Source organism: Helianthus annuus, chromosome 5 (genome assembly GCF_002127325.2).
Source record: "Helianthus annuus cultivar XRQ/B chromosome 5, HanXRQr2.0-SUNRISE, whole genome shotgun sequence".
NCBI lineage: Eukaryota > Viridiplantae > Streptophyta > Magnoliopsida > Asterales > Asteraceae > Helianthus > Helianthus annuus.
Window position 1 is genome coordinate 143,907,428 of NC_035437.2, and position 22,561 is coordinate 143,929,988.

Sequence of the window (22,561 nt, forward strand, 5' to 3'; positions counted from 1 at the left end):
CAATATCTATATACATATCTATATGTTCTGTCAGTATGTATTATGTATGGTTTTCTAAGAAATGACCCGTGTTTGCACACGGGTCTTACCGCTAGTATAAATAAAATATCATTTAGTGTAAAATATTTACTTATGTTGTAACTTATGAATTTGTGTCTTTGTATCAGTTATATTATGTTGACTTTTCCAAATTGAAGTTATCAAAGTCTTAATGTTTATTTATTAGTAGTACTTGACTTTCTTTGAGATACTTACATAAAATCAACAATTATTAATATATCTAATAAATTATTTATAACCAATTCGCTACTATCTATAATAATTCTATTAAGCTACTATCTATAATAATTTTATTAAGATTTGATGCTATGATTTTCCATGGATTTTATTTGACTAAATTTGTGTTGAGTATAATTTTCTTTATATAGTAAGTGAGAGTGTAAGGTGTCCAAACTTCCGGTGTATAGTTTCCTCAAATGGACAAAGCAAAATCCTAGTAGCTTTATATAGGGTCACAGCCTAGGGTACACCATTTTTTTAACGACAAATTTGATTCATCGTGTTCCTAGTAGAACCACCCAATCATATCTATCTTCACTAGGCAATAATGCCTATACACCAATTCAGCAGGAAAACCAATAAATCTGAAGAAACCCCCTTTGTGGGAACGAACCAATAACCTAAAGGTTTCTAAGCCTTATCTCACCTAAAAAATGTCTCTATGCTATAATGTCATGGGCAAAGGGTACACCATTTTATTCATGGGATACGTCTATTTTAATTTAATGACATTTCATTTTATTTCATTTTTCAGTTGTAAATTGCAAAATTCTCTAGTTTGGTTAGATGCTTTTGTGATTAAATACCTGCTTTCATTTTCGACAAATTTCATTCTTGTGTTTATTATAATCTAAAGCCAAACCATCTAAAGTTATGATGTTCATAAGTACCAAAATCAAAGGAAAAGAATCATCTACCCGGATTTTGTGTGTTTGTTGTAATCTAAAGCCAAACCGTCTAAAGTTATGACATTGTTAAGTACCAAAATCAAAGGAAAAAAATCTTCTACCCAAATTGAATTGAATCAATCGATTTCGGTCAAGTTTGATACGAATTTAAAAATATATCGTATTTTTTTAAATAAAAACAAAATATGTGTGTTAATCGTTTTGTTTCATGCACATCCTATTTTCATAATTATCATAATTAAGTAATCCTTTGATTGCTTTTCTATTTTATATTGTGACATTTACAATAATATGTTATACATTACAATTATTTCAAACACTTATTTGGACTCATCTGTTATTCTATTGTATATGTGTCATCTCCATTATAATATATATAATTAAATTTGTTAAAAATCTGATGCATACTATCTTGTTTCAACAGAATATTTAATTAACCACATGACTTAATGAAATATTCAACTATTAAAAAAAAAACCTGTCCACAATTACCAATTATTAAGGTATCACTTCATTCAATCAAGATTCACAATAAGGCACCTTAATCAAAGAGGCCAAATGATCAAAGAACCAAAACTCATTTGGATTAAAAGAAACATCTAAAACAACATACACCATAACAACAACAAATAAAAAAAGAAACTTGATAGGGGTTCATTGCCATAGTGTTCTTGATCTCTTCGAAGTCGTCGTCGAACATGGACTGATCTGAGGCACCGTGAAGCAATTTGCGTTGTCGGGTATCCAATTTCGGCTCGATTTAGCGACACTAGTGATCTTGTTAATATTGGTATAGTTATTTTGAGCAAACACAAGTGATGATCCGCTAATTGTTTGATCCCCAAAGCCCATATTCGAACCGGGTTCGAATTGTTGAAGCACGTGACCATACTGTGCTGGCTGTGGTGCTTGTGGGACCCATATCCCCATCGATTCCGGTAACAAAGAATTATTCAAGCTTCCATCTATTAGATCACCGCCCCAAATTGGTCCCGGATCATTGTCACCAACTTGTATTTTCTACAATCAAATCAATAATCACAAACGAGAAGATTCTATAAAACAAAAATCTATAAAAGTGGTTACCGACGAGATTCCATCAGAAATATATGGTCGTGGGTAATTTAGTTTCTAACAAATTACCCACGATAAGATTTATAACATATTACGGTGGAGGTGATTAAAAATATTGAGACTCCTAAACAAATGAGTATCACAAACGAGACGATTCTATAAAACAAAAAATCTGTAAAAGTGGTTACCGACGAGATTCCATTACAAATATACGGTTGTGGGTAATTTGGTAAAAACCAAATTACCCACAATAAGATACATAAAAAACTGCGGTGGAGGTGATTACCGACCGCTTTTGTCAGTCAATAATAATTATCGGTGATACTCATTTGTTTAGTAGTGTAACACGTGTACAATAGTACAATTTACAAACCTTGGAGAAACTTGTAGGAGGATCAAGAAAATCCTCAACGTGCCAACCGGGAAGCGTCTCAATCAAATACTCCGATATACTACTAGCCGTTGACCCATGACCCGACCCGTTTAACTCTTGGTGGCAGTTAGTACCTTTACAAACACTAGTCTGATTCACAACCGAACAACTAACCGGTTTCTGCTGTCGTTCAACAACACCACCGGACTTTACGGCCGGCAACTTCGCCGGAGAAGATACAGAAGAGTACAAAGAAGCCGTCGGAGATAACTTAACACCGGTGAGAAGAAACCGGTGGTGGTTTTGTTTAAGTTGGTTGACTTTATGTATACCATCGTCACAATCTTTACATAGTATTGCTCTATCTTGTTGACAAAACAAGAAAGCTTTTTTCTCCTGACATATGTCACATACCGGTGAGTCTTTAGGCGGCGGGTGGTGGAGGGAGAACCGTGGGTGTTTTCCGGCGAGCTTGTTGGCGTGGTGGACGCGGTGGTCGCAGGCGGAGCATAGGGCGGCTTCGTCGGCGGAGCAGTAGACTGAGGCCTCGTTGTTGTTGCATACATCACATTGGATCTTCATTATTGTTATTTTTATTATTATGGTGGTGGTGGTGGTGATGAATGTGAAGAAGAGTGTGGGATGTTAGAATTAAAAAAGGGTGGTGGGTGTTGGGGGAATAGTCATAATAATAATGGATGTAATATAATATTGGATAGGTCCGGTAACTTTATAGTCTAGTGGTATTTTGAGAGTGGGATAGGACTTTGAGATGAATAGGTTTTGTGTTCGATTCCAAAGTGGGGGGGGGGGGGTTCAATCTTTATTGGGTTTCCTTCTGAATTGATGTATAGGTATTATGCCTTGTGGAGATGGATAATGATCGGTTGGTTCCGCTGATGGCATGATGATACTCCAGTGATTTGTTAGTGATCCAGATTTGGCGTTAAAAAATATAATATTGGAAAGGGATGAAAATGAAAGTTGATCAAGAACAATATAATCGAGGTGAGGTGGAAGGAAGCCAAAAGTCGTGATGATGGATGGTGCTTTTGTTTTTTTTTTACTAGATACGGGTAATCTTAGATGGAGTATGTGAATAATGGTATGGGTGATATAACCTATGTTTCAAAACCGGATGTTTAATTGGATCTGTCGTAGGTTTATTGACAAAATACTATGAATTACTAGTATAGTGATATGATGTTTGGTTCTTAGGGAAGGGGGGTGGTCACTAGTGATAGAATTCTATCACTCACAAGCACCAATCAAGTTTCGCTATGTCAGCAACCATTTTTCCATCACTCACAACCTTTTTTAGTGGGGGTGGTCATGACTCATCACCACACCTAACAATTTCCTACCAACCAACAATTACATTCACAAAAAAAAAAAAAAAAAAAAAAAAAACCATAACGCGTTGAAAAAATCACGAAAATCTGATTTCGTTAAACTATCACGCGTGGACGTTTGGAGCGGGGTGGGAAATAACGCGTTATACATTGTCCGTGATAAAAATAACGGAACCGCCCCGCCACCTCTTATAAAAAAATATTGGATTTAAATAACTATAACTTTCACCAACTAGCTAATACCACTCTTTACTTTCGATTTGTACCAAACTACTCTCAACTTTCAACTTATTTTCTTCTGGCACTTCTAAACTAACTGTACCAAACTGCGCCGCCATCCCCTTCTGAATAGAAAACCATAATCTACTAAAAACAAAGACTCGCCCTTGAGTGGTCGAAAAGTTGCTTTGGATCACACGCTGAACTCTAGACAAGAACCGAACCGTTGCCGTCACCTAACTTCAAGTCGCTGCCACATATGAAAATCGAAAATACATATCGAGACAAAGCTGCAAGTCAAGTCTACAAACTGTAACCCCAAATGTAATCATGTCTACTTTTATACTTGCATTATATGGGAGTATCTCTTTCGTATATACAACTTCCATCCTTATACCAAATTTCCCTTGATTACATTCCACTAATGATTTTCAAAATCAACATAATATCCTTCATCATCCAACTGCTCTACAACAAATATATATAGGGTAAGGTTTATGCGAGAACCACCCTTATTGCGAGAACCGCGAGAACCAATGTGAACACAAAATAAAATCTAAAAAAAATCAAAAAAGCACTCAAAATTTTTTTTTTATTTTTTTAATATTTTTTAACCAAAAATCGCTATATTTCGTTCCATAAAAAAAAAAAAAAAAACTTTTTTTTTCGAGTAACAGTTATCCATGCACATGTGCATATGTATCATTACTTCAACAAATTCGGTAATACATTATCAGGAATAGACAATTGCACTTTAATTTACAATACCATTAGTAATACACTACTTTTTACATTACCAATATTCAAAATGCACATGTGCATAATTAGGTATAACCATGATATAACGTGTTTTGGTACAAAAAGTTTGTGATTTTGAATGGAGAAGTAGACCCATATACATGTTTTTTGGTTAGTTATATCTAGTGGTTGATGGTTTGGTTATAGTTGTCAATTTTTTATGTAATATGTTGATTGGATGGTATAAATGGTGTTTACATACATGTAATAAAGTGAAAATATTGTTAATGGTATTGTATTATGGATGGTAGGAGGTAATGGTATTGTATTATGGATGGTATGATAGATGAAAGGGAAAGTGTATTCAAAGTGGTGTACCAAAACACCTTATTTCATGTTGATACATATAATGCACATGTGCATTTCTAATATTGGTAATGTAAAAAGTAGTGTATTACATATGGTAGTGTAAATGAAAGTGCAATTGTCTAATATATGTAATGAATTACGGAATTTGTCAAAGAAATGACAGAAATGCACATGTGCATGCTTGTGTATTATGGATGAATGATAGATGAAAGAGAAAGTAGTGTACCAAAACACCTTATTTCCTGTTGATACATATAGATGCACATGTGCATTTGTAACATTGGTAATGTAAAAGATAGTGTATTACACGTAGTAGTGTAAATGAAAGTGCAATTGACTATTATTTGTAATGAATTACGGAATTTGACAAAGAAACGACACATATGCACATGTGCATGGATAACTGTTACTCGAAATTTTTTTTTTTTGAATTTTTTTTTATTTTTTTTATTAACAAAATATAGCGATTTTTTCAAAAAAAATAGTAAAAAAATAAAAAAAAAATTTTTGGGTGTTTTTTAGATTTTTTTAGGAATTACTGTTTGTGTTCACACTGGTTCTCGCGGTTCTAGCAATAAGGGGTGGTTCCTAACGGATCTTTGTCCTATATACATTTGGGGTTACAGTTTGTAGACTTGACTTTCAAAATCAACATAATATCCTTCATCATCCAACTGCTCTACAACAAATATATATATATATATATATATAGGGGAAGGTTCAAATGAAAACCACTAGTTATTGTGAAAACTCGAAAACTAATTAAAAAAAGCCAAAAAAACATACAAAAATTTTTTTTTTTAATTTTTTTTTTGCAATCAAAATTTCGCAGGTTTTTTAATATAAAAAAAAATTTCAAAAAAAAAAAAAATTTTTTGTGTAGTGCACATGTGTAATACTGCACATATGTATGTGTACTACACATGTGTATTATAACACATGTGCACTACACAATTTTTTTTTTTTTTTTTTTTGAAAAAAAGTTTTTTTTTTTATATATAAAACTAGCGATTTTTATAAAAAAAATTGAAAAAAAAAAAATTTGTGTGTTTTTTAGGCTTTTTTTAGTTAGTTTTCGAGTTTTCACAATAAAAGTGGTTTTCATTTGAACCATCCCCTATATATATATATATATATATATATATATATATATATATAAAGATTTACATGAGTTAACATACTAAATCATCCAAAAATAGATGCAAGTATTATTAAAAGAAATAAATAACACTTACAAGAATGATTAATGTAATATCATTTAAACATGATCATTTGAGATAAATAAAGTTGTTTTAGTGTTCTAAATTACAAATGATTTTGGGAGAGGATTTTTTGTGCTCAAGCATCTATAGCATGTATAGCTAGCTAAGGGAGATGTATCTATAGTAATGGTTTCAGATAAGATGCACGATGAAAGCTTTTTATAATCAAAAGAAAGGGAATTGTTTTTGGAGCATTAGAATATAAAAAGTGATGTTCTAGTAGCCTAAATAATTTGGATAGAATCGGTTAACACCCACCATAACTGAAAAGATAGTCATCTTGCACCACAAAAGATGATATGAAGGTGGCCAGGGGCGGAGATTAGAGAGGGGGGGGGGGGGTTTCCCTCAGTAGTGTTTTGTATGTAACTTTCGTATAGAAATTTTTGTGTATATACTTTTTCAACCCCTCTTTCCGTCGGAAATCTCAAACTTCGCCACTGAAGGCGGCATAGGGGCATGTAACATTACTCTTCTATTGATCATCAAGTTGGATCATTATTTGGTTATACGATGGATAAGTATTGAAAAATGAAACGACCATCAAAATAGCTTTGTTACCATTTCTCCAATTAGACCAGTCTTAAAAATCGGATGACCTTATAAGTAATTTTAAAAATTTTAAAATATATATTACAGAAGCGATACATATTCTAAGGAGATTGATGAAAAATATAGAGCGAAAAAGCAAGACTTACATATGGTGTTTATCGACCTTGAAATGTAACGCCCCGCGTTTTCATACTTTCCATAATTAGAAACCGTTGCTTGTATTTATATTTTTGGAAGTCTTGTATTCTTGTAATTGTTCTTTCGTTGTAATCATTGTAAAATCCGAGACTTGGATCATAATGAAATTTCATGTTTTTCTTTACATACATGTTATACACGTTTCATACTTGTTCATACGCTTGGATTATTTAAACATGTGATACTTTGTTCATACTTTGTGCTAAATACGTCAACTTGCAAACACATGATAATATGTTCAACTTACGCTAAAAACGACACTTATTCTCGACAAATATACATGTTTATACTTGTTTTATGTTGGTTTTATAAAATAATTACATTTCATACCCTTAACTATGTTTCCCTTTGCTTAAACACCCTATAATACCTTAATTGCATCACATATGAAAGTCTAGGGGACTTTTTCGTCAAAACAACAAACATTTGGCCAGCCACAGGGCCGCTGCGCCTCGCGGCACCCCCTCCTAATCCATCACGGGCCGCCACGGAGTTGATCCGCATATCAGCCTCTAAAGCTCGCGATTGGGCAGTCTTTGTTGTGTTTTATTGGTTGTTTTTGTGTTTCTTGCATTAATTAAGCACCAACCAACAACCCTAATCACTTCCCTATAAAACCGAAGTGCCTTCCACACATTTTCCACTTTACAACTCTCAAATTTACTCTCAAATCTCTCCCTAATCAGCTGTTAAACTATCAGATTCGTAGCAAGGCACTTATGTGAGCATAACTCACTCATTTCTCAACCTTTTTCTTTGATTCTTTTTACTAATCACTTGGAACAACCTTAGGGATGTTTCCACAGGTTTTCCATAGAAAACCAAGGCCTGGAACATCACCATAATAGGCTCCAAAGTGACTTAAACTTTCTGTTTTGATTTAAACTTTGTTAAACTACTTGAACTTGAGGTTTCTCATACACATTCCTATATCCTTATGCTCATCATCACTTCTATGGTTAGTTGGGCTTAAAAACAAGGTTGTGACACTTAAAATTAGAGGTTAAAACCTCATAAACTTTCTATTTTGGTTAGGGTTTAACTCACAAGTAATGAACAAGCTTAATGCTTGATGTTTGTGTGATTATAGGACCAGCTTGGGCTATCCTACTTGAAAATCCACACATTACTTGATGTTTTTCTTAGATTAGTTGTAGTTAACTTATTCTTTATTGTATGTTCATGACCCTCCTTGATTGTTTATAACAACAAGTGTAGTGGTGAAAACCAAAGAGGTACCTAAATTGAAGACTTGTTCTTCCTACCTCATACATGACTTATATGATATACAAAAGAGGTTCCTAAATGGGGGATTTATCCTCCTACCTCATGCTTGACCTATATGACATAATGTACACTATATAATACTTGTACATTATCCAAATAATCGAACTTTTGATGATGAACTAGTGGTCATTTGTCAAGATAGTAGGTTATATCATCTAAGGACCATAATGCTTGTCACGATTCTAATGGGCATTTTGTCCCATGAAAACATTTAAACTCTTTCGAGTTTCATAGTGTCAAGAACAAGTATCATGTGTGCTAGATGGTTACTTTCTCGTATGTTATTCTCATATAATTTAAACTCCGAATCTTTAATCTTTCGTTAAACTCTCCATACTCACACACCTATGTTTCTTCGTGTAGAAGGACAAGGTGCTCCATTCTAATCTACCAACAAACACTCGCGGGATATCAAGTAGGAAGCTTGCAAAACCGTGAGTATACTCGATCCCGTTTTACCTTTTTATCACTTTTGGGTGCAACATGTATGTTATACAAAATATACTTCACATGAAACTATTTTAATCACACTCTATCCATGCTTTGACATGAAACTATATGATGCTTGTTAGACTTGTATGCTATGTAAACTATTTGTGTCGATATATGCTCATTAACTTTGCTAGCCTACCTTAACAATTATACCGTTATAGGATTAATGCACCGCCCACGAAAATTGGGGTATTGTTATGTTAAACATGTTAACCTCCCGTTATTCTCTGGGATAGGCTAAATTAACGCGTTGGATTCTTGGGTTTGAACATATAGTACACCGTTTCAGCATATTTAGTAAACTTGCATATTGGTTATTCATGTTGGATGTAAGACTTTAAACTTTTTAATCTATATTATGCTACGTATGAAAACTTGTATACGCGCCAACTTTTTGTTGATATATTTTAATACATGTTGCAGGTTGATTGATGAGATGATGTTAAGAAAAGAAACGCAATTTAGGTGGACTTAGAAACACACCTAGATTAGTTTATCATTTGGATGTTATGTTTTTTTAAAAAATGTTGTCTTTTTATTGAATCTTTGTATGACAATTTAGTATTGAAATGAATTTTGAACTTAAATTATATTATAAGATAGTGTTATGAAGTTTTGAGCAATTTGTTCGTCTCATCCCGATGTTTCCGGTTGGGCTGTGACATGAAAAGGCATATGACACTATGATGTGCACAAAATGCAACATATAAATTACATCAATTGTGGCTTAAAACTAACCCTTTTTTAGTACTAATGTTGGAAAAAGTGTGATTTTGTCTTCCTTTTGTATTTTCAGGATTAAATGAGCTCAAAATAACAAAAGAAGCAAAAAGACAGCCAAATCTAACATAAATACAAGAAAAGGAACAAAAGTAATATGCCCGACCCCCCGACAGCATCTTCCCAAGCAAAACAAAGAAGACAGAAGAATGAACACGCCCCGTGCTCAGCGAGCACGGGGCCATGCCCAAGAAGCAGCAGAAAAGAAAAACTCATAGAAGCTTCTACTGCCCACCACGGGGCCGTGCCCAGCGGACACGGGGGCGTGGTCAACTTCCTGCAGGCGCATTTATTGTAATTGTGAATTACAATTAATGAAGAGAGAGAGTGTCAGATGGACACGGGGCCGTGTCCGAGCTTTTGTTCAGCCTATAAATAGGAGTGTTTGGAGCTCTTGCAACTCATCCCTTGGCACACCACCTCTCTCACACTTCACCCACCACCCACCACCATCACAACACCATCATCCACCACCATCATCCATTGTCCATCATAGAGTGTGTGAGTCGTCTCGGGATCCAAGATTGATCGTAAGAGTTGTTGACAATCAAAGGCCATGTTTGCCTAAGTCTCTTACATCACTTGGTGAAGACAAGTGTTTAGTGTAATACTTTTTATTTTTAATCTTTTCACTTTTTAATTGGTTTTGTATTAATGACTTTAATTACTAGTTTCTTATGTTGAAGGTGATTCTTCCTTATCGTTTGTCCATGATGTCTTGGCATTATTTTACTGTCTATATAAAATAAAAGATTTTCACCATTCATATCTCCACGGTCTATATGGAGGTATGTTGGCTACCTGGTCGGGGGTTAAGGGAACGGTTTGGTAAGAGTCTTGCCATTGTTCAGTGTATAGATCCTGCAAAGGACCTGGGTCAAATTTAGTAGGACCTCCTTCAATACCCAAAGGTATTGGATGGCGGGGGTCCAAACTCTTTGACCCCCTCATAAGTTAAACTACTATTAAAACTTTAACCCGGCTACTTAGGACTGTATCCCTGCTGACTCAGACTACTTAGCCGAGGGTAACGTCGCCTTCAAAAGAGGGGCCTACCACATTATGCATTAATAACTTAATTAATTATCTTTCAGTAATCCAACCCTTTAGGATTGTATCCTTGCTGACTCAAACTACTGGGTTGAGGGTAACGTCGCCTTCAAAAGAGGGGCCTACTACAATAACTAAGATAATCTCTTAAACAAGTGCAAAAGTGCGAAAATAATCAAAGGTTACACTACACACGAGTCGGATCCAAGTGATTCATCTTGTCTATCTGTTATTTATTTATTTTATTTTTCAGCATTTTAGTTAGTTTTACTTTTCTAGTTTAAAAATCTTTTTTCTAACATATTGATTTGAATAGACGTTGAGGATAAACCGGTACTAAAAGCTCTTATGTCCTTGGACGACCTCGGTATCTTACCAATACTACGTCCACGATGGGTGCACTTGCCCATATGTGTGTTTAGTGTTAGTGAATATCGTGTTTATAAATTTAAAACTTGGCTAAAAAGTGTAAAAGGGGCTTAAAATATATACCTAAATTATATTACACCTACCGCACATCACACTGTCCCACGGAAACTAATTTGGGATAGTTTGTGTCACACCCCAACCGATAGCGGAAACATCGGGGCATGGCACTGAGCGAAACAGATTGTCCATGAGTATCCATAACAACTATTAATTACCAGATATTTAAACGTCATGTCCCATACCATAACATATCCAAATAAAACAGTTATTACAAATAATTGTCTCAAAAACAAACACTGTTCCGATAACTCAGATTTAGCGTGACATAACTAGACCCCTAGCTTGATTCACCAAAGCACAACATTCCTAGCATCTTAAACACCTGCCACATACGTTAAAATAAAGTCAATACACATAGTGTAAAGGTGAGCATACAAGTTTAATAGTATAGTAGATAGCGAAATCGTTTTACGAATAACCAGCATGTAACATGTAGCAAAGTGAAGCTAGTAGGTTATCGACAATGAAATATGCACAGACATGAGTGCGAGTTGTAGAATGAGCAACACATATCACCACTGTGACACGTGAAGAAATAACCTTAACAACCCCTGTCCACGACAGGTGCTGAGTCCAAACTATAGTACTATCGTTGCTAAGGCGTCAGGCAACAATCACTGTGTAAACATAACATACAAGCATTCATCAAATAACACGTATAACAGAGCGGTTAGCATATAAAGTGTTTGCGTTGTATGATCGATGTGATTTGATATAAGTAACGTATGTAACACCCAAAAGTGCGTAAAGCAAAAAGGGATCGAGTATATTCACTGTAACACTCTTCTTAAAATAACCGAATTAATAATATATCACTTGCGTTTAGTACAAAAATTACGAGTTTACAAAATATTTCATGGTTTTACGACCATACATGATCCTAATATTCAAGTTATAATTCTACTAAATAAACTTTCAAGACATGATTTCAAGTGTTTACATATTACTAAAACAAAATAGATCAAGTGCGGAAGCTTTGATTAGTGCATTCGGTTCTCGGAAATCGCTTGATCTTCATCCGGTGGAACGCGAGATCATACCTACGCCAAAAACACATTACATATTAGTTTTGACCTTAATAGAATATATAATAACAAGTCCCAATGTCAAACAAGTGAACGGAACAAGATTTCAACGAATTTAAGGCTGTCCCGCCCCGCGACAGCTTGGACATCGGCCTACGCGGCCCGCCACCGACCATCGCGGCACGCGGCGGTAATTGTGTTATGGCGTCGCGTAGCATGACGCCTCGTTTTTCACAGAATGTTGATTTGTTTTTGCTGCATTTTGCCTAGCTACGAAAATAACCAAGTATATACTTCAAACTTGCATAACTTCCGCTATACAAGTCCGTTTTACGTCATTCTTTTTCCTACGCGACCGTAATTTAATTACGGACGCGTTTATCAACATGATTTGCATAAAAATATCAATTCAAAAGCAGTTGACCTATAATTTGTCTCTTATTTATTTGACCCATTTGTTTACAAGTTCCACAACTTGTATTGTTGTCATCACAAATTTTAGGCCCTTTCGCTCCCCTCCCGAGGGGTGCTTATGCAATAACCATCATGCTTATTTCCAAGAATTTAACCATGCCTTTCGAAATCATTTGACAAGCAAATATTCCGAACTTAAATCCCTCTACAAGGGTTCATGTTTTTGTAACGAATTAGCGTATCCGATACACGGACTACGCTTTATTTATAAGCAATCACAAGTGATGGTCATTGACTTCGATGTTTGCAACTCAACTTGTTTTGACCCGTTTGGATGCCAAAAGGGGATCACCATTGCAAGACACATCCAAACTCTATTTCTAACACATGTTTTGACCCGATTCACTTGTTTAAGGCACATTGTCACTTCCGTGACTTAACGGGTTTTCTTGTTTAGCTAATTTCCAAGATAACTAACTACATTAAATATATAACATAATGTAACGAAACCATAAGTCGCGAACCTTTAGAGCACACCCTTCAACCGCGTATCACCTCCGGCTTGTGCGCTTGACGATCCGGATTCTTTACCTAAAGAGTTCCATTCACAACCAATTTAGAACCCTTTTTACAATCATTTATCATAATTCATTATGATATCGAATCTGCGTTTTTGTCCAATTATTAACATTTTAATACTCACTTAGGCGTTTTAACAAACACCTAGCGGGTCGAATTTTTACATAATCGATACAAAATTCATGACTTGTTGTTTCCATCTAATTCAACTTCAATTTAGCAAATCAATACTAAATTTTAACATCAATATTTCAGAATTTACCACATGAATTCAGATTTCACTAGAATAAGAACCATAATCCTAGTGTTTCTTTAGTTTCTACAAACTCACTAATCACCTACAATGGTGATTATAAACCCCACAAGTATAATGCTAGATTTTAACAAGAAATCATATAGGGTTTATCTCTAGACATCAATTCGCTTCTAATTTCATCAATACAACAATCATGCAGGCTCACTTTCAAATCTCATGAGTTCATCGAAAATTTGAAGTGGAACCAAATATCAAAATTTCACATACCTTACGATCCCTTCGTCGAGGTGATCACTAATATATATTCAGTTTTCGATTTGGACTTGATTTAGGCTTCCAATTTGTGTGTTTTATGAGGATTAGGGTTGGAAGTGAAGCTCCTTGGTCGCCCCCTTCTTTCTATTTGACCAGACACACACCCATGTGTGTGTTTGGTGTGTAATTTGTTATTTTAACACTTAGGTTTTAATCTTTACATGTTTGGTCCTCTAACTTGTGTTTAACTTGTAGTTTAGGTATTTAACCTTATTATATGCTACTTCTAGACTCATAGCTAACTGGGTTGTCGATTCCTAGTTAGTTGGTTCTTGTTAGATCATTATTCTATAAATCAGATTTAAAGTTTTATAAATTTCGGGGTGTTACATTCACAGACGTGTTTAGTAAATAAACACCCTCTTAGATTGAAGGCGCGTAAAACGGTGCAAGTGGCCAAGTGGCGAAGGGTCATCTGATCGGATGACAATCCGAACGGATGGTCAATCGATCGGATGACAATCCGTTCGGATGGTCATCCAGTCGGATGGCCATTCGGTCGGATTGCCACTCGTTGGGATGGATGTGTTTGTGTATGATGGCTTTGAAGTTTTCGTTGTAGCATTTTAAAATCAGAGAAGTATCTCTACCTTTCAGGTTGTTCAATCGAACGGTAGTTCAATCGGATGCGATCCGTCCGGTAAGGCATTTCTCAGAGCACAAGTTCACAGCAGGATTGTCATTCGATCGGATGGTCTTCCGATCGGATGGCAGTCCATTAGAAACTGATGATCTTTGAAAATTTGTAAAAAAGTTTAAGTGTTGAAACCATAAGTCAATCCGATCGGATTGTCGTTCGATCGGATGGCTATCCGATCGGACGGTAATCTGTTTGGGTGACTGGTTCGTTTTGAAATTCGTTAAGTTGAAAGGTTTGCGGTTTGATCGAGATGGTATGACAACATGTCAAACAACGAGAACCCCACCATGACCCAAGTTATACGATCGAACGAGAATCACCCCAATCCGATCGGTTAGCTGTTCGTGATGGTTGTTCATGTCCAACCCGCTACGTCGGTCATCTCGTTGATAGGAATCAGATCTCAGAGCGATACTTCACTAGAGAAGAGTAGAAGGCCTGAATGAGTTCCGATTCTATCGGTTTTGAGTGCATTGAGTGTAAAAGAGTTGAAAGAAAGTTATGAAACCATATTTCAATCCTTTTAATCATGAAAATGTTTAGATCTATGCAAAAATAGTGTTAAATCATGTTGAAATCCTTTAGATCTGAGTTGTTCTTCGTGGAATGAAGCCAAACCTTGAAGTTCATAAGAACCCCATGATGACATCATTCTAGAACACCTCAAATCCACCAATTTCACGGTTAAAAGTGAAGATTCAAAGGTGAAAATGATGAAGAAGTGTGTATAGATCATAGAAATACAGGTTTGAGTTGAAAACTTACAAGAATCACGAGAAATCGAGAGAAAAGAAGGTTTGAGCGTGCTGGTCGGAAGAGAGAGCTGTCACATCACTGTTTCTGATGTGACAGGGGTATTTATAGGTTGCCAAAAGAGGAAAGGGGGCACAGGTGTCGGATCAGATGGCAGATCGATCGAAGTGGTCCGGCGAGTTAGGTTTCGGCGTTTCGTTTTGCGTGTTGAGCGTTGCGATGCGATTAAGCGAGTGTTGATTAAGCGAGGCGATAGATTAATAATAGTTACACAAATACTATATCTAACATACAATCATCATAAATAACTTGCGTTTAGCGTTTGCAATTAGATTGCGTTGCGGTTGCGTTTTTGAATAATCACCACAAAACATAAATAAACATGCACAAGTAACACATAAATAGCACACACACGTAAAACAATATCCAGAACGCATAATTCGAGTTGCGATGCGATTGCAAGTGCGACTGACGATAAATAGATTAGCGATTAAACATGCAATTAACCTCGATTATTAATAGATACTCCACATAATACAACTAAAGCAAACAAATAATAGAATTCGATTACAAGTCAAGTGTACAACCAATAATTAAGCAAGGAGTGACAGATCGCAATTAGCAATCTTTTCTTCCTTTGACTTTGACTTTGACTTGTACTTTGACTTTCGAAAACGCAGGGCGTTACAGTTTGGAGGGTCAAGGGCTACCTGACAAGTATATAAACATAATTAAGGATACATACGATAGAACAGAAACTAGTGTCCGCGCTCCTGTAGGGGATACAAACTTCTTTCCTGTGGAGGTAGGACTCCACCAAGGATCTGCGTTGAGCCCTTTTCTTTTTGCGATTGTCTTGGATGAGTTGTCCAAGTTGATTCAGGAGACAGTTCTGTGGTGCATGCTTTTTGCAGACAATATTGTGTTGATTACAGAGACTAGACAGTGCCTGAACGCGAGGGTAGAGGAGTGGCGAGTAGCTCTAGAGGGCAAGGGCCTAAGGATTAGTCGATCTAAGACTGAGTATCTACACTGTGATTTCAGTGGTGTAGCCGATGAGGATGACACCCAAATCACCATCGAGGATCAATTGGTCCCGCAGGCAACTAAAATTTAAGTATTTGGGGTCGTTTGTACAAAGTGATGGTGCCATAGATAGTGATGTAACCCATCACATACAGGCTGGCTAGTGTAGATGGAGGTCAGCCAGTGGGGTATTGTGCGATAGGAGGTTCCCAACTAAACTAAAGGGGGAATTTTACAGGGTAGCAGTTAGGCCCGCTATGCTATATGGAACAAACTGTTGGGCTATCAAAAAGACATAAGCACGTAAGATGGAGGTAGCAGAGATGAGGATGCTGAGGTGGATGTGTGGATACACGAGGTTAGATCAGATAAGAAATGAGGTTTTTAGGGAAAGATTTGGAGTGGCTAGTATATCGGATAAGATTAAGGAGGGGAGATTGAGATGGTTTGGGCATGTGAAGCGAAGGTAAACGACGACACTAGTTAGAGTAGTGGAAACTCTTACTGTGGAGGGAAGGAGAGGAAGAGGCAGACCCAAACTGACATGGGATGAGTAGATTAAGCATGATTTACTAGAGTTGCATCTCTCTGAGGACATGGTCGAAGATATGACTTCGTGGAGGCGTAGGATTAGAGTTAAGGACTTCTAGAGGATATTGCAGTAAGGTCTTAGGTTATTTTAGGGACGTAGGTTTTTCTTCTTCTTTAAGTGACTTTACCGGTGACTGTCTTCTTGTGCTTATGCCCAAATGATGTTGTATGCTATTATACATGATTTACATTATATTGTGTCACTCTGATCACTTTCTTGGTATTGGTGACTTCTTTTTTCTATTTTCTTTGACGTGGTGTGTTGGTACACTGTTCGTTTTGGAGCCGAGGGTCTCTCTGGAATTAGCCTCTCTATCCCTAGGGATAGAGGCAAGTCCTATCTACATCCCACCCTCCCCGGACCCTATAAGTAGCTTTATTACCCCTATAAGTAGCTTTGTTATTTGTGGGATTTACTGGGTATGGTTATTGTTGTATATTACATTAAATTTAATTAGTTTAAAACATAAAGAGTTATTATTTAAATAGAAAATAAACCTAGAAAACAGTTATACTGTTATGTTGGTAATATTCAATATAATAATATAAAAATAAAGAGTAACAATAGAATGAAAAAACTTCTTCAACGTGAAAACTAAATAGAGCTAGAAAAATGTGTAAGGGTACTTTAAAGACAAACGACACAAACATCCACTGAGACTAGCTGGTAAAAAGTCTATGGGTTCGATTCGATTACATGCATCTAGAAGAAACGTTTATAGTGATTTCAAGATACCTAAGAAACAAGCATTTGTAGCAATTAATTTTCCCTATTGAAAAATTGGTCCACATGTGTAAAAGATAATTAATTACAATCACATTCATGTGGATAGTAAGGGGCCATTTGATATGGGTTGTTTTTTATAAGAAACTGAAACTGGAATTTGTATTAAAATGAGCACAAGCAAAAAAATATGATCAAAGATATGACTCAATATTAGGTTAATGGGAGCAGGCAAAGCGATGGAAACATAGGAAACCAAGTTAGAGGGATCACATTGACTGGGATGCTTTGGAACGTGCCACCACATTCTTCGTTACGAATTTGTTGTTTAGGTGTACAAGAGACGGGTTGTGGAAAGCATTTCATCATCTCCCCAATTTGGTCGATTCTTATGTCCCATTCAAGAAGGACGCGACTGGGAATGCCTTCGGCTTCATTAGGCTTTTAGACGTAGAAGGAATATAGGAAGAGGTTATGGGTGATCTGCAATAGGTGAGAGTGGATAGGGCGATGATTGGTGTAAGTTTAGCAAAGGACAATACGGGGCTTCCAAATATGTGGAACTAGAACACTCATGGGGAGGTGCATGATAAAAAAACAAGCAGGTATCAAGTTGTTGGAAGATGAAAACACAAAGTTTTGGAGTTTGTTGGAGGCGGATTTTATGGTTGTGCTTCAGGATTTCCACTCGACTGGGATAATCAACAAAGGATGTGCTTCTAACTTTAAAGCGCTCATTTCGAAGACGGCTGACCCGGTGTGTCTTGACGAGTTTAGACCGATAATTCTTCTTGGTGTTATCTCAAAAGTAATTTCCAAAGTTTTGGCGAATCACATCAAACTTGCCATTGGGTACTTGATATCCGACAACCAATCCGGATTTTTAGCGGGTAAAAACATTCTTGACGGGCCAATGGTTTTAAATGAAGTTTTATCTTACGCAAAAAAGGCGAGAAAACAAACTGTTTTTGTTCAAAATAGACTTTGAAAAAGCCTATGATACGGTTAGTTGATCGTTCATAGACTCAGTCATGGCGGAAAAGGATTTTCCATCCAAGTGGAGATGGGTAAAGGGTGTTTTGCAATCGACGAGAGCTTTGGTTCTTGTCAATGGGTTCCCAACATTTGAGTTTATTCTAGCAATGGAAGCCTTCACTTGCTTCATGAATCGGGCTACTCGGGAATATATATTTGATGGTTTTGCGACTCCAAACCAAGTGCAATATCTATCCCATTTTATGTATACGGATAACGTCCTTGTCATTGGAGAATTAGGGGGGGGATAAAAATGCAACAAATATGGCTAAAATTTTAATAGCATTTTTCTTATTTTGGGGCTCATAATTAACTATGACAAATCCACCTTGTTTGGTCTTGGGGTGGAAGAGGAGGTGGATAGAGTAGCTTGGAAGCTTTGATGCCGGAAAGGTAACCTCTTATATACTTATTTGGATCTCGTTGTCAGAGCTAATATGGATCTTCATAAAAATTGGAGAAGTATGATCAATATTGTGGAAAACAGCTCTCAGTTTGAAAAGCTTTAGTCCTATCAATTGGGGGTAGGGTTACTCTGCTAAAAGCAGTATTTGAGAGTTTCCCGGTGTATTATTTTTCAATGTATAAGGCGCCGAAAAGGGTGATTCAGAAGCTTGATGGGCTGAGAAAACACTTCCTATGGGGGGGGGGTAAGGATGGCAAAGACAAGATGCATTGGGTCATTTGGACCAAGGTGACACAACTAAAAAAATAAAGGGGGCCTAGGTTTGGAGATATTTAACTGAAAGTCCAAGATTGTGGAACAGAGTAATTTAGGCTTTCCATCATATGCTTGCCACTGAATTTGCCATCCTAGTTAACAAATATGCCTCATGCGTCTAGAAACAATTCACAAATCTCAGCAGTGATTTTCACAAGAAGGGTATCGATATGCAGTCTTTATTCAAAGGCAGCCCCGGAAATGGTAGGAAAATAAGATTTTGGAGGGACTGTTGGGTGAGAGCTTTGACTTAGGCTTCCATGTTTCCGACGATCTATGCCTTGGGTGAGAACAAATGAGGGGTGGTGGCGGATAGAATGAATGTTGTTAACGAGTCAGTGTAGTAGTGTGTGGGATTGGTCTCGAGAACGGGCAACTAATTCAGAGTAGGAGGATCTCAAAAACTATTTAAATCTTCTGAGCGGGTTCAACCATCGGATCTAGAGGACGGCTGGAGGTGGTGTCCGGACCTGGTCAAGGCTTTACAGTTAATGCACTTCACAAAATGTGCTCAGATTCCAGTACGACAGATGCCGAGGAGATATTTCCATGGAACTGTTGGATATAATGTTCAATTGTCGATTAAAATTCAACGTTACCGTCAAGGTACGACCCAAAGAGTTACACTTTGGGCAACGAACATTTCACGGTGTTTTAATCGTTAATCACTGGATCACGAAATAATAAGCGTAATGAAAGAAACGGGTAATTATTTGGAATAATTACGGAGAGCTGAGTTAATATTATAATTAATTTGTTAATTATAATAAATCGTATATATATATATATATATATATATATATTGTTAATTATCTACATAATTAAAAAGAGAGAGATAATTGTTTTAGTTATGAGATAATTATAAAAGAGTTGTATTTAGAATACAATTGGTTTTAAAATAAAAGATATATATCTGTTATATATATTAACTCCCACAATTGTCTCAAATTGAACTCTCAATTTGATATATAGATATATACGTGACTTTTAATGAATTGGAGGAGGCCTTTTTCAAAAGTCCATAATAAACAGAAAACAATATATGTAGCTTCAATTTTGCGGAACTTTAGTTTTTGTTTTTTGATCTGCTGTCGCAAAGAGAAACAAAGAGAAGGAACAATTCTAAAGGCTCAAATTAATCATAGTTTCAATTACGCATAAGGTAAGGTTTTGAACTTTATTTTCTTTAGATTTAGGTTTCGTTCGAAATCGTTTCAAACGAACAAATCAAATTTCGTGGTCAACGATCATCTAGCGAGATCGTTCGTTGAACCAAGGTGTCTTTCTTGGATGTCACGATTCTTTAATTTTATTATAACCTATTTTGATTGTAAAGAGATCACTGGTGGGAACGGTTTAGAACCGAACCTCATGTACATGATTTCCGCTGCGTTCAGTTTGTTTGACAAATTGACTAAAAATTATTTTCCAATAGTTACACGAAATTCCCAACAGTGGTACCAGAGCCACCTTACAAATCAAAGTAGGCTAATTTTATTATAGTGTTTATAGATCTATAAAATAGTTATAGGATTGCATGCTTAAAATCGAGTAGATTTGGCATAGGATCCTGTCACGTATAATAGTTATAGGCAAGTTTTATTAAGGCCAAACATGAACACTTGTCAAAGTTCTCTTTGACAAAATATTTGGCCTTAACCTATTTTGATTAGCTTAATGATCGTAGTATGCAAATCCGGGTCTAGAATCGTTTTTCATAACACGTGTACTAAATTAGTTTTTGGAGCTACACGCATTAAATTAGTTTAAAGAAAAACGAATATATTAAAATAATTATTTTTAATATATACCAAACTAAAATATTTTAAAAATAAAGTTAAAATTTTGTTAAGTCTTTTAGTTACAATATCTAAAGGAAATTTAAGTTTTCTTTATATTAAAGTTTTTTTTTTTATTTGGATTGGATCTAAAACTAAGTGGGAGCACAAAAGCGTTTGTGCTACAATTAATGGGCTCGGTTCATATTCTTGGGCTCGAAGGAACCGAATATAATCTTAACCCGGAATTGCATATTTATTTATTTTATTATGCGTTTTGCCATGAGATGTTTATTACGCCATAAAATTAATAACTAATACACGATCATTAAAACGACAATTTTAATAAAAGGTTTATTAAGTATTGGATAGGTAATTAAAATAAACAGTTTATTTTAAAATACAAAAATCAAAATTGGTTTTACAAAATTAAAAGTTAATTTGAAAACCGTAATTAATAAAAGTTATTAATTAAAATAAATTTGCGACACGACCAACTTAGATTAAATAGGGTATTTAAAATTAATCGGTCGAGTGATTGAAAGGTGTTTCAAGTCGTCACAAATTAAAACGTAAAATTGATTTTTACAAAGGAATTGTATAGCCTATGTTCATGCCATAGGCCGTACAAGTATTTTAAAACGACCCGAACTGGTAATTTTAAAATATAACCCAAATTAAAATCGATATTCTACGCCACCCTAAATTAAGAACACCCGAACTGATCTATCCAAACCCCTGGTGCTAGTGTTTACCCTGCATCCAGGCCTACGGTTTTGGTTAGGGGTAGTTCCGCGATTTCCATGCTTACATGGGCCGGGCTACAGTTCTGATTTGAGGACAAATATCACTTTTGCGACACGAGAGCGAATGTTAGTGTTTACCCTGCCTTCGTCTTCTACGGTTGTGAAAGTGGGCGTAGTTGGGGTTAACGTACCAATGCTTGACAAAACTCGTCATGCGACCCCAAACCGAGAATTGTGTAGTTGACACAATTGGTGATCGTCACCTACCCTTCAATCTATGCCAGTGAAGAGTGCTAAGTCCATTCACTGAGTTATGGGGAGATGGGATCTCATCATAATTCCTAAAATTTTGTATATCTTGGGTTAAAATTGAATTAGGTTGATGCATGAAAATTACTAATAAAATTTTCTTCTAAATTCTACAGATGTCTACAAACAATTCTGATAACACCAAATTCTCGCTTAAGTCCATCCTTGAAAATGCTAAACTTGATAATTCTAACTTCATGGATTGGTACCGCAACCTGAAAATTGTTCTCAGGGCGGAGAAAAAGGCTTATGTCCTTGAAGGACCAATTCTCGAAGCACCTGCTGCTAATACGGGTCCAGCCCGCAGGACATGGGAAAAACATGTTGATGATTCCCAAGATGTGACATGTCTTATGCTTGCTATGATGATTCCAGAACTTCAGAAGAATCTGGAAAACTTAGGCGCATATGAGATGAGTGAGCAGCTGAAAAACATGTTTCAGCAG

The 22,561-nt window shown here is 36.0% G+C and overlaps 1 protein-coding gene across 1 annotated transcript; it reads right to left on the reverse strand.

Moving 5' to 3' along the window:
• Positions 1-1,456: 1,456 nt before the first annotated feature.
• LOC110941432 (B-box zinc finger protein 20) lies at positions 1,457-3,100 on the reverse strand. Its single transcript, XM_022183072.2, has 2 exons — positions 2,416-3,100; positions 1,457-1,988 (listed from the first exon to the last, which is right to left on the reverse strand). Exons 1-2 carry the CDS (start codon positions 2,995-2,997, stop codon positions 1,623-1,625), a joined length of 948 nt encoding a protein of 315 aa, XP_022038764.1. The 5' UTR covers positions 2,998-3,100; the 3' UTR covers positions 1,457-1,622.
• Positions 3,101-22,561: the final 19,461 nt, after the last annotated feature.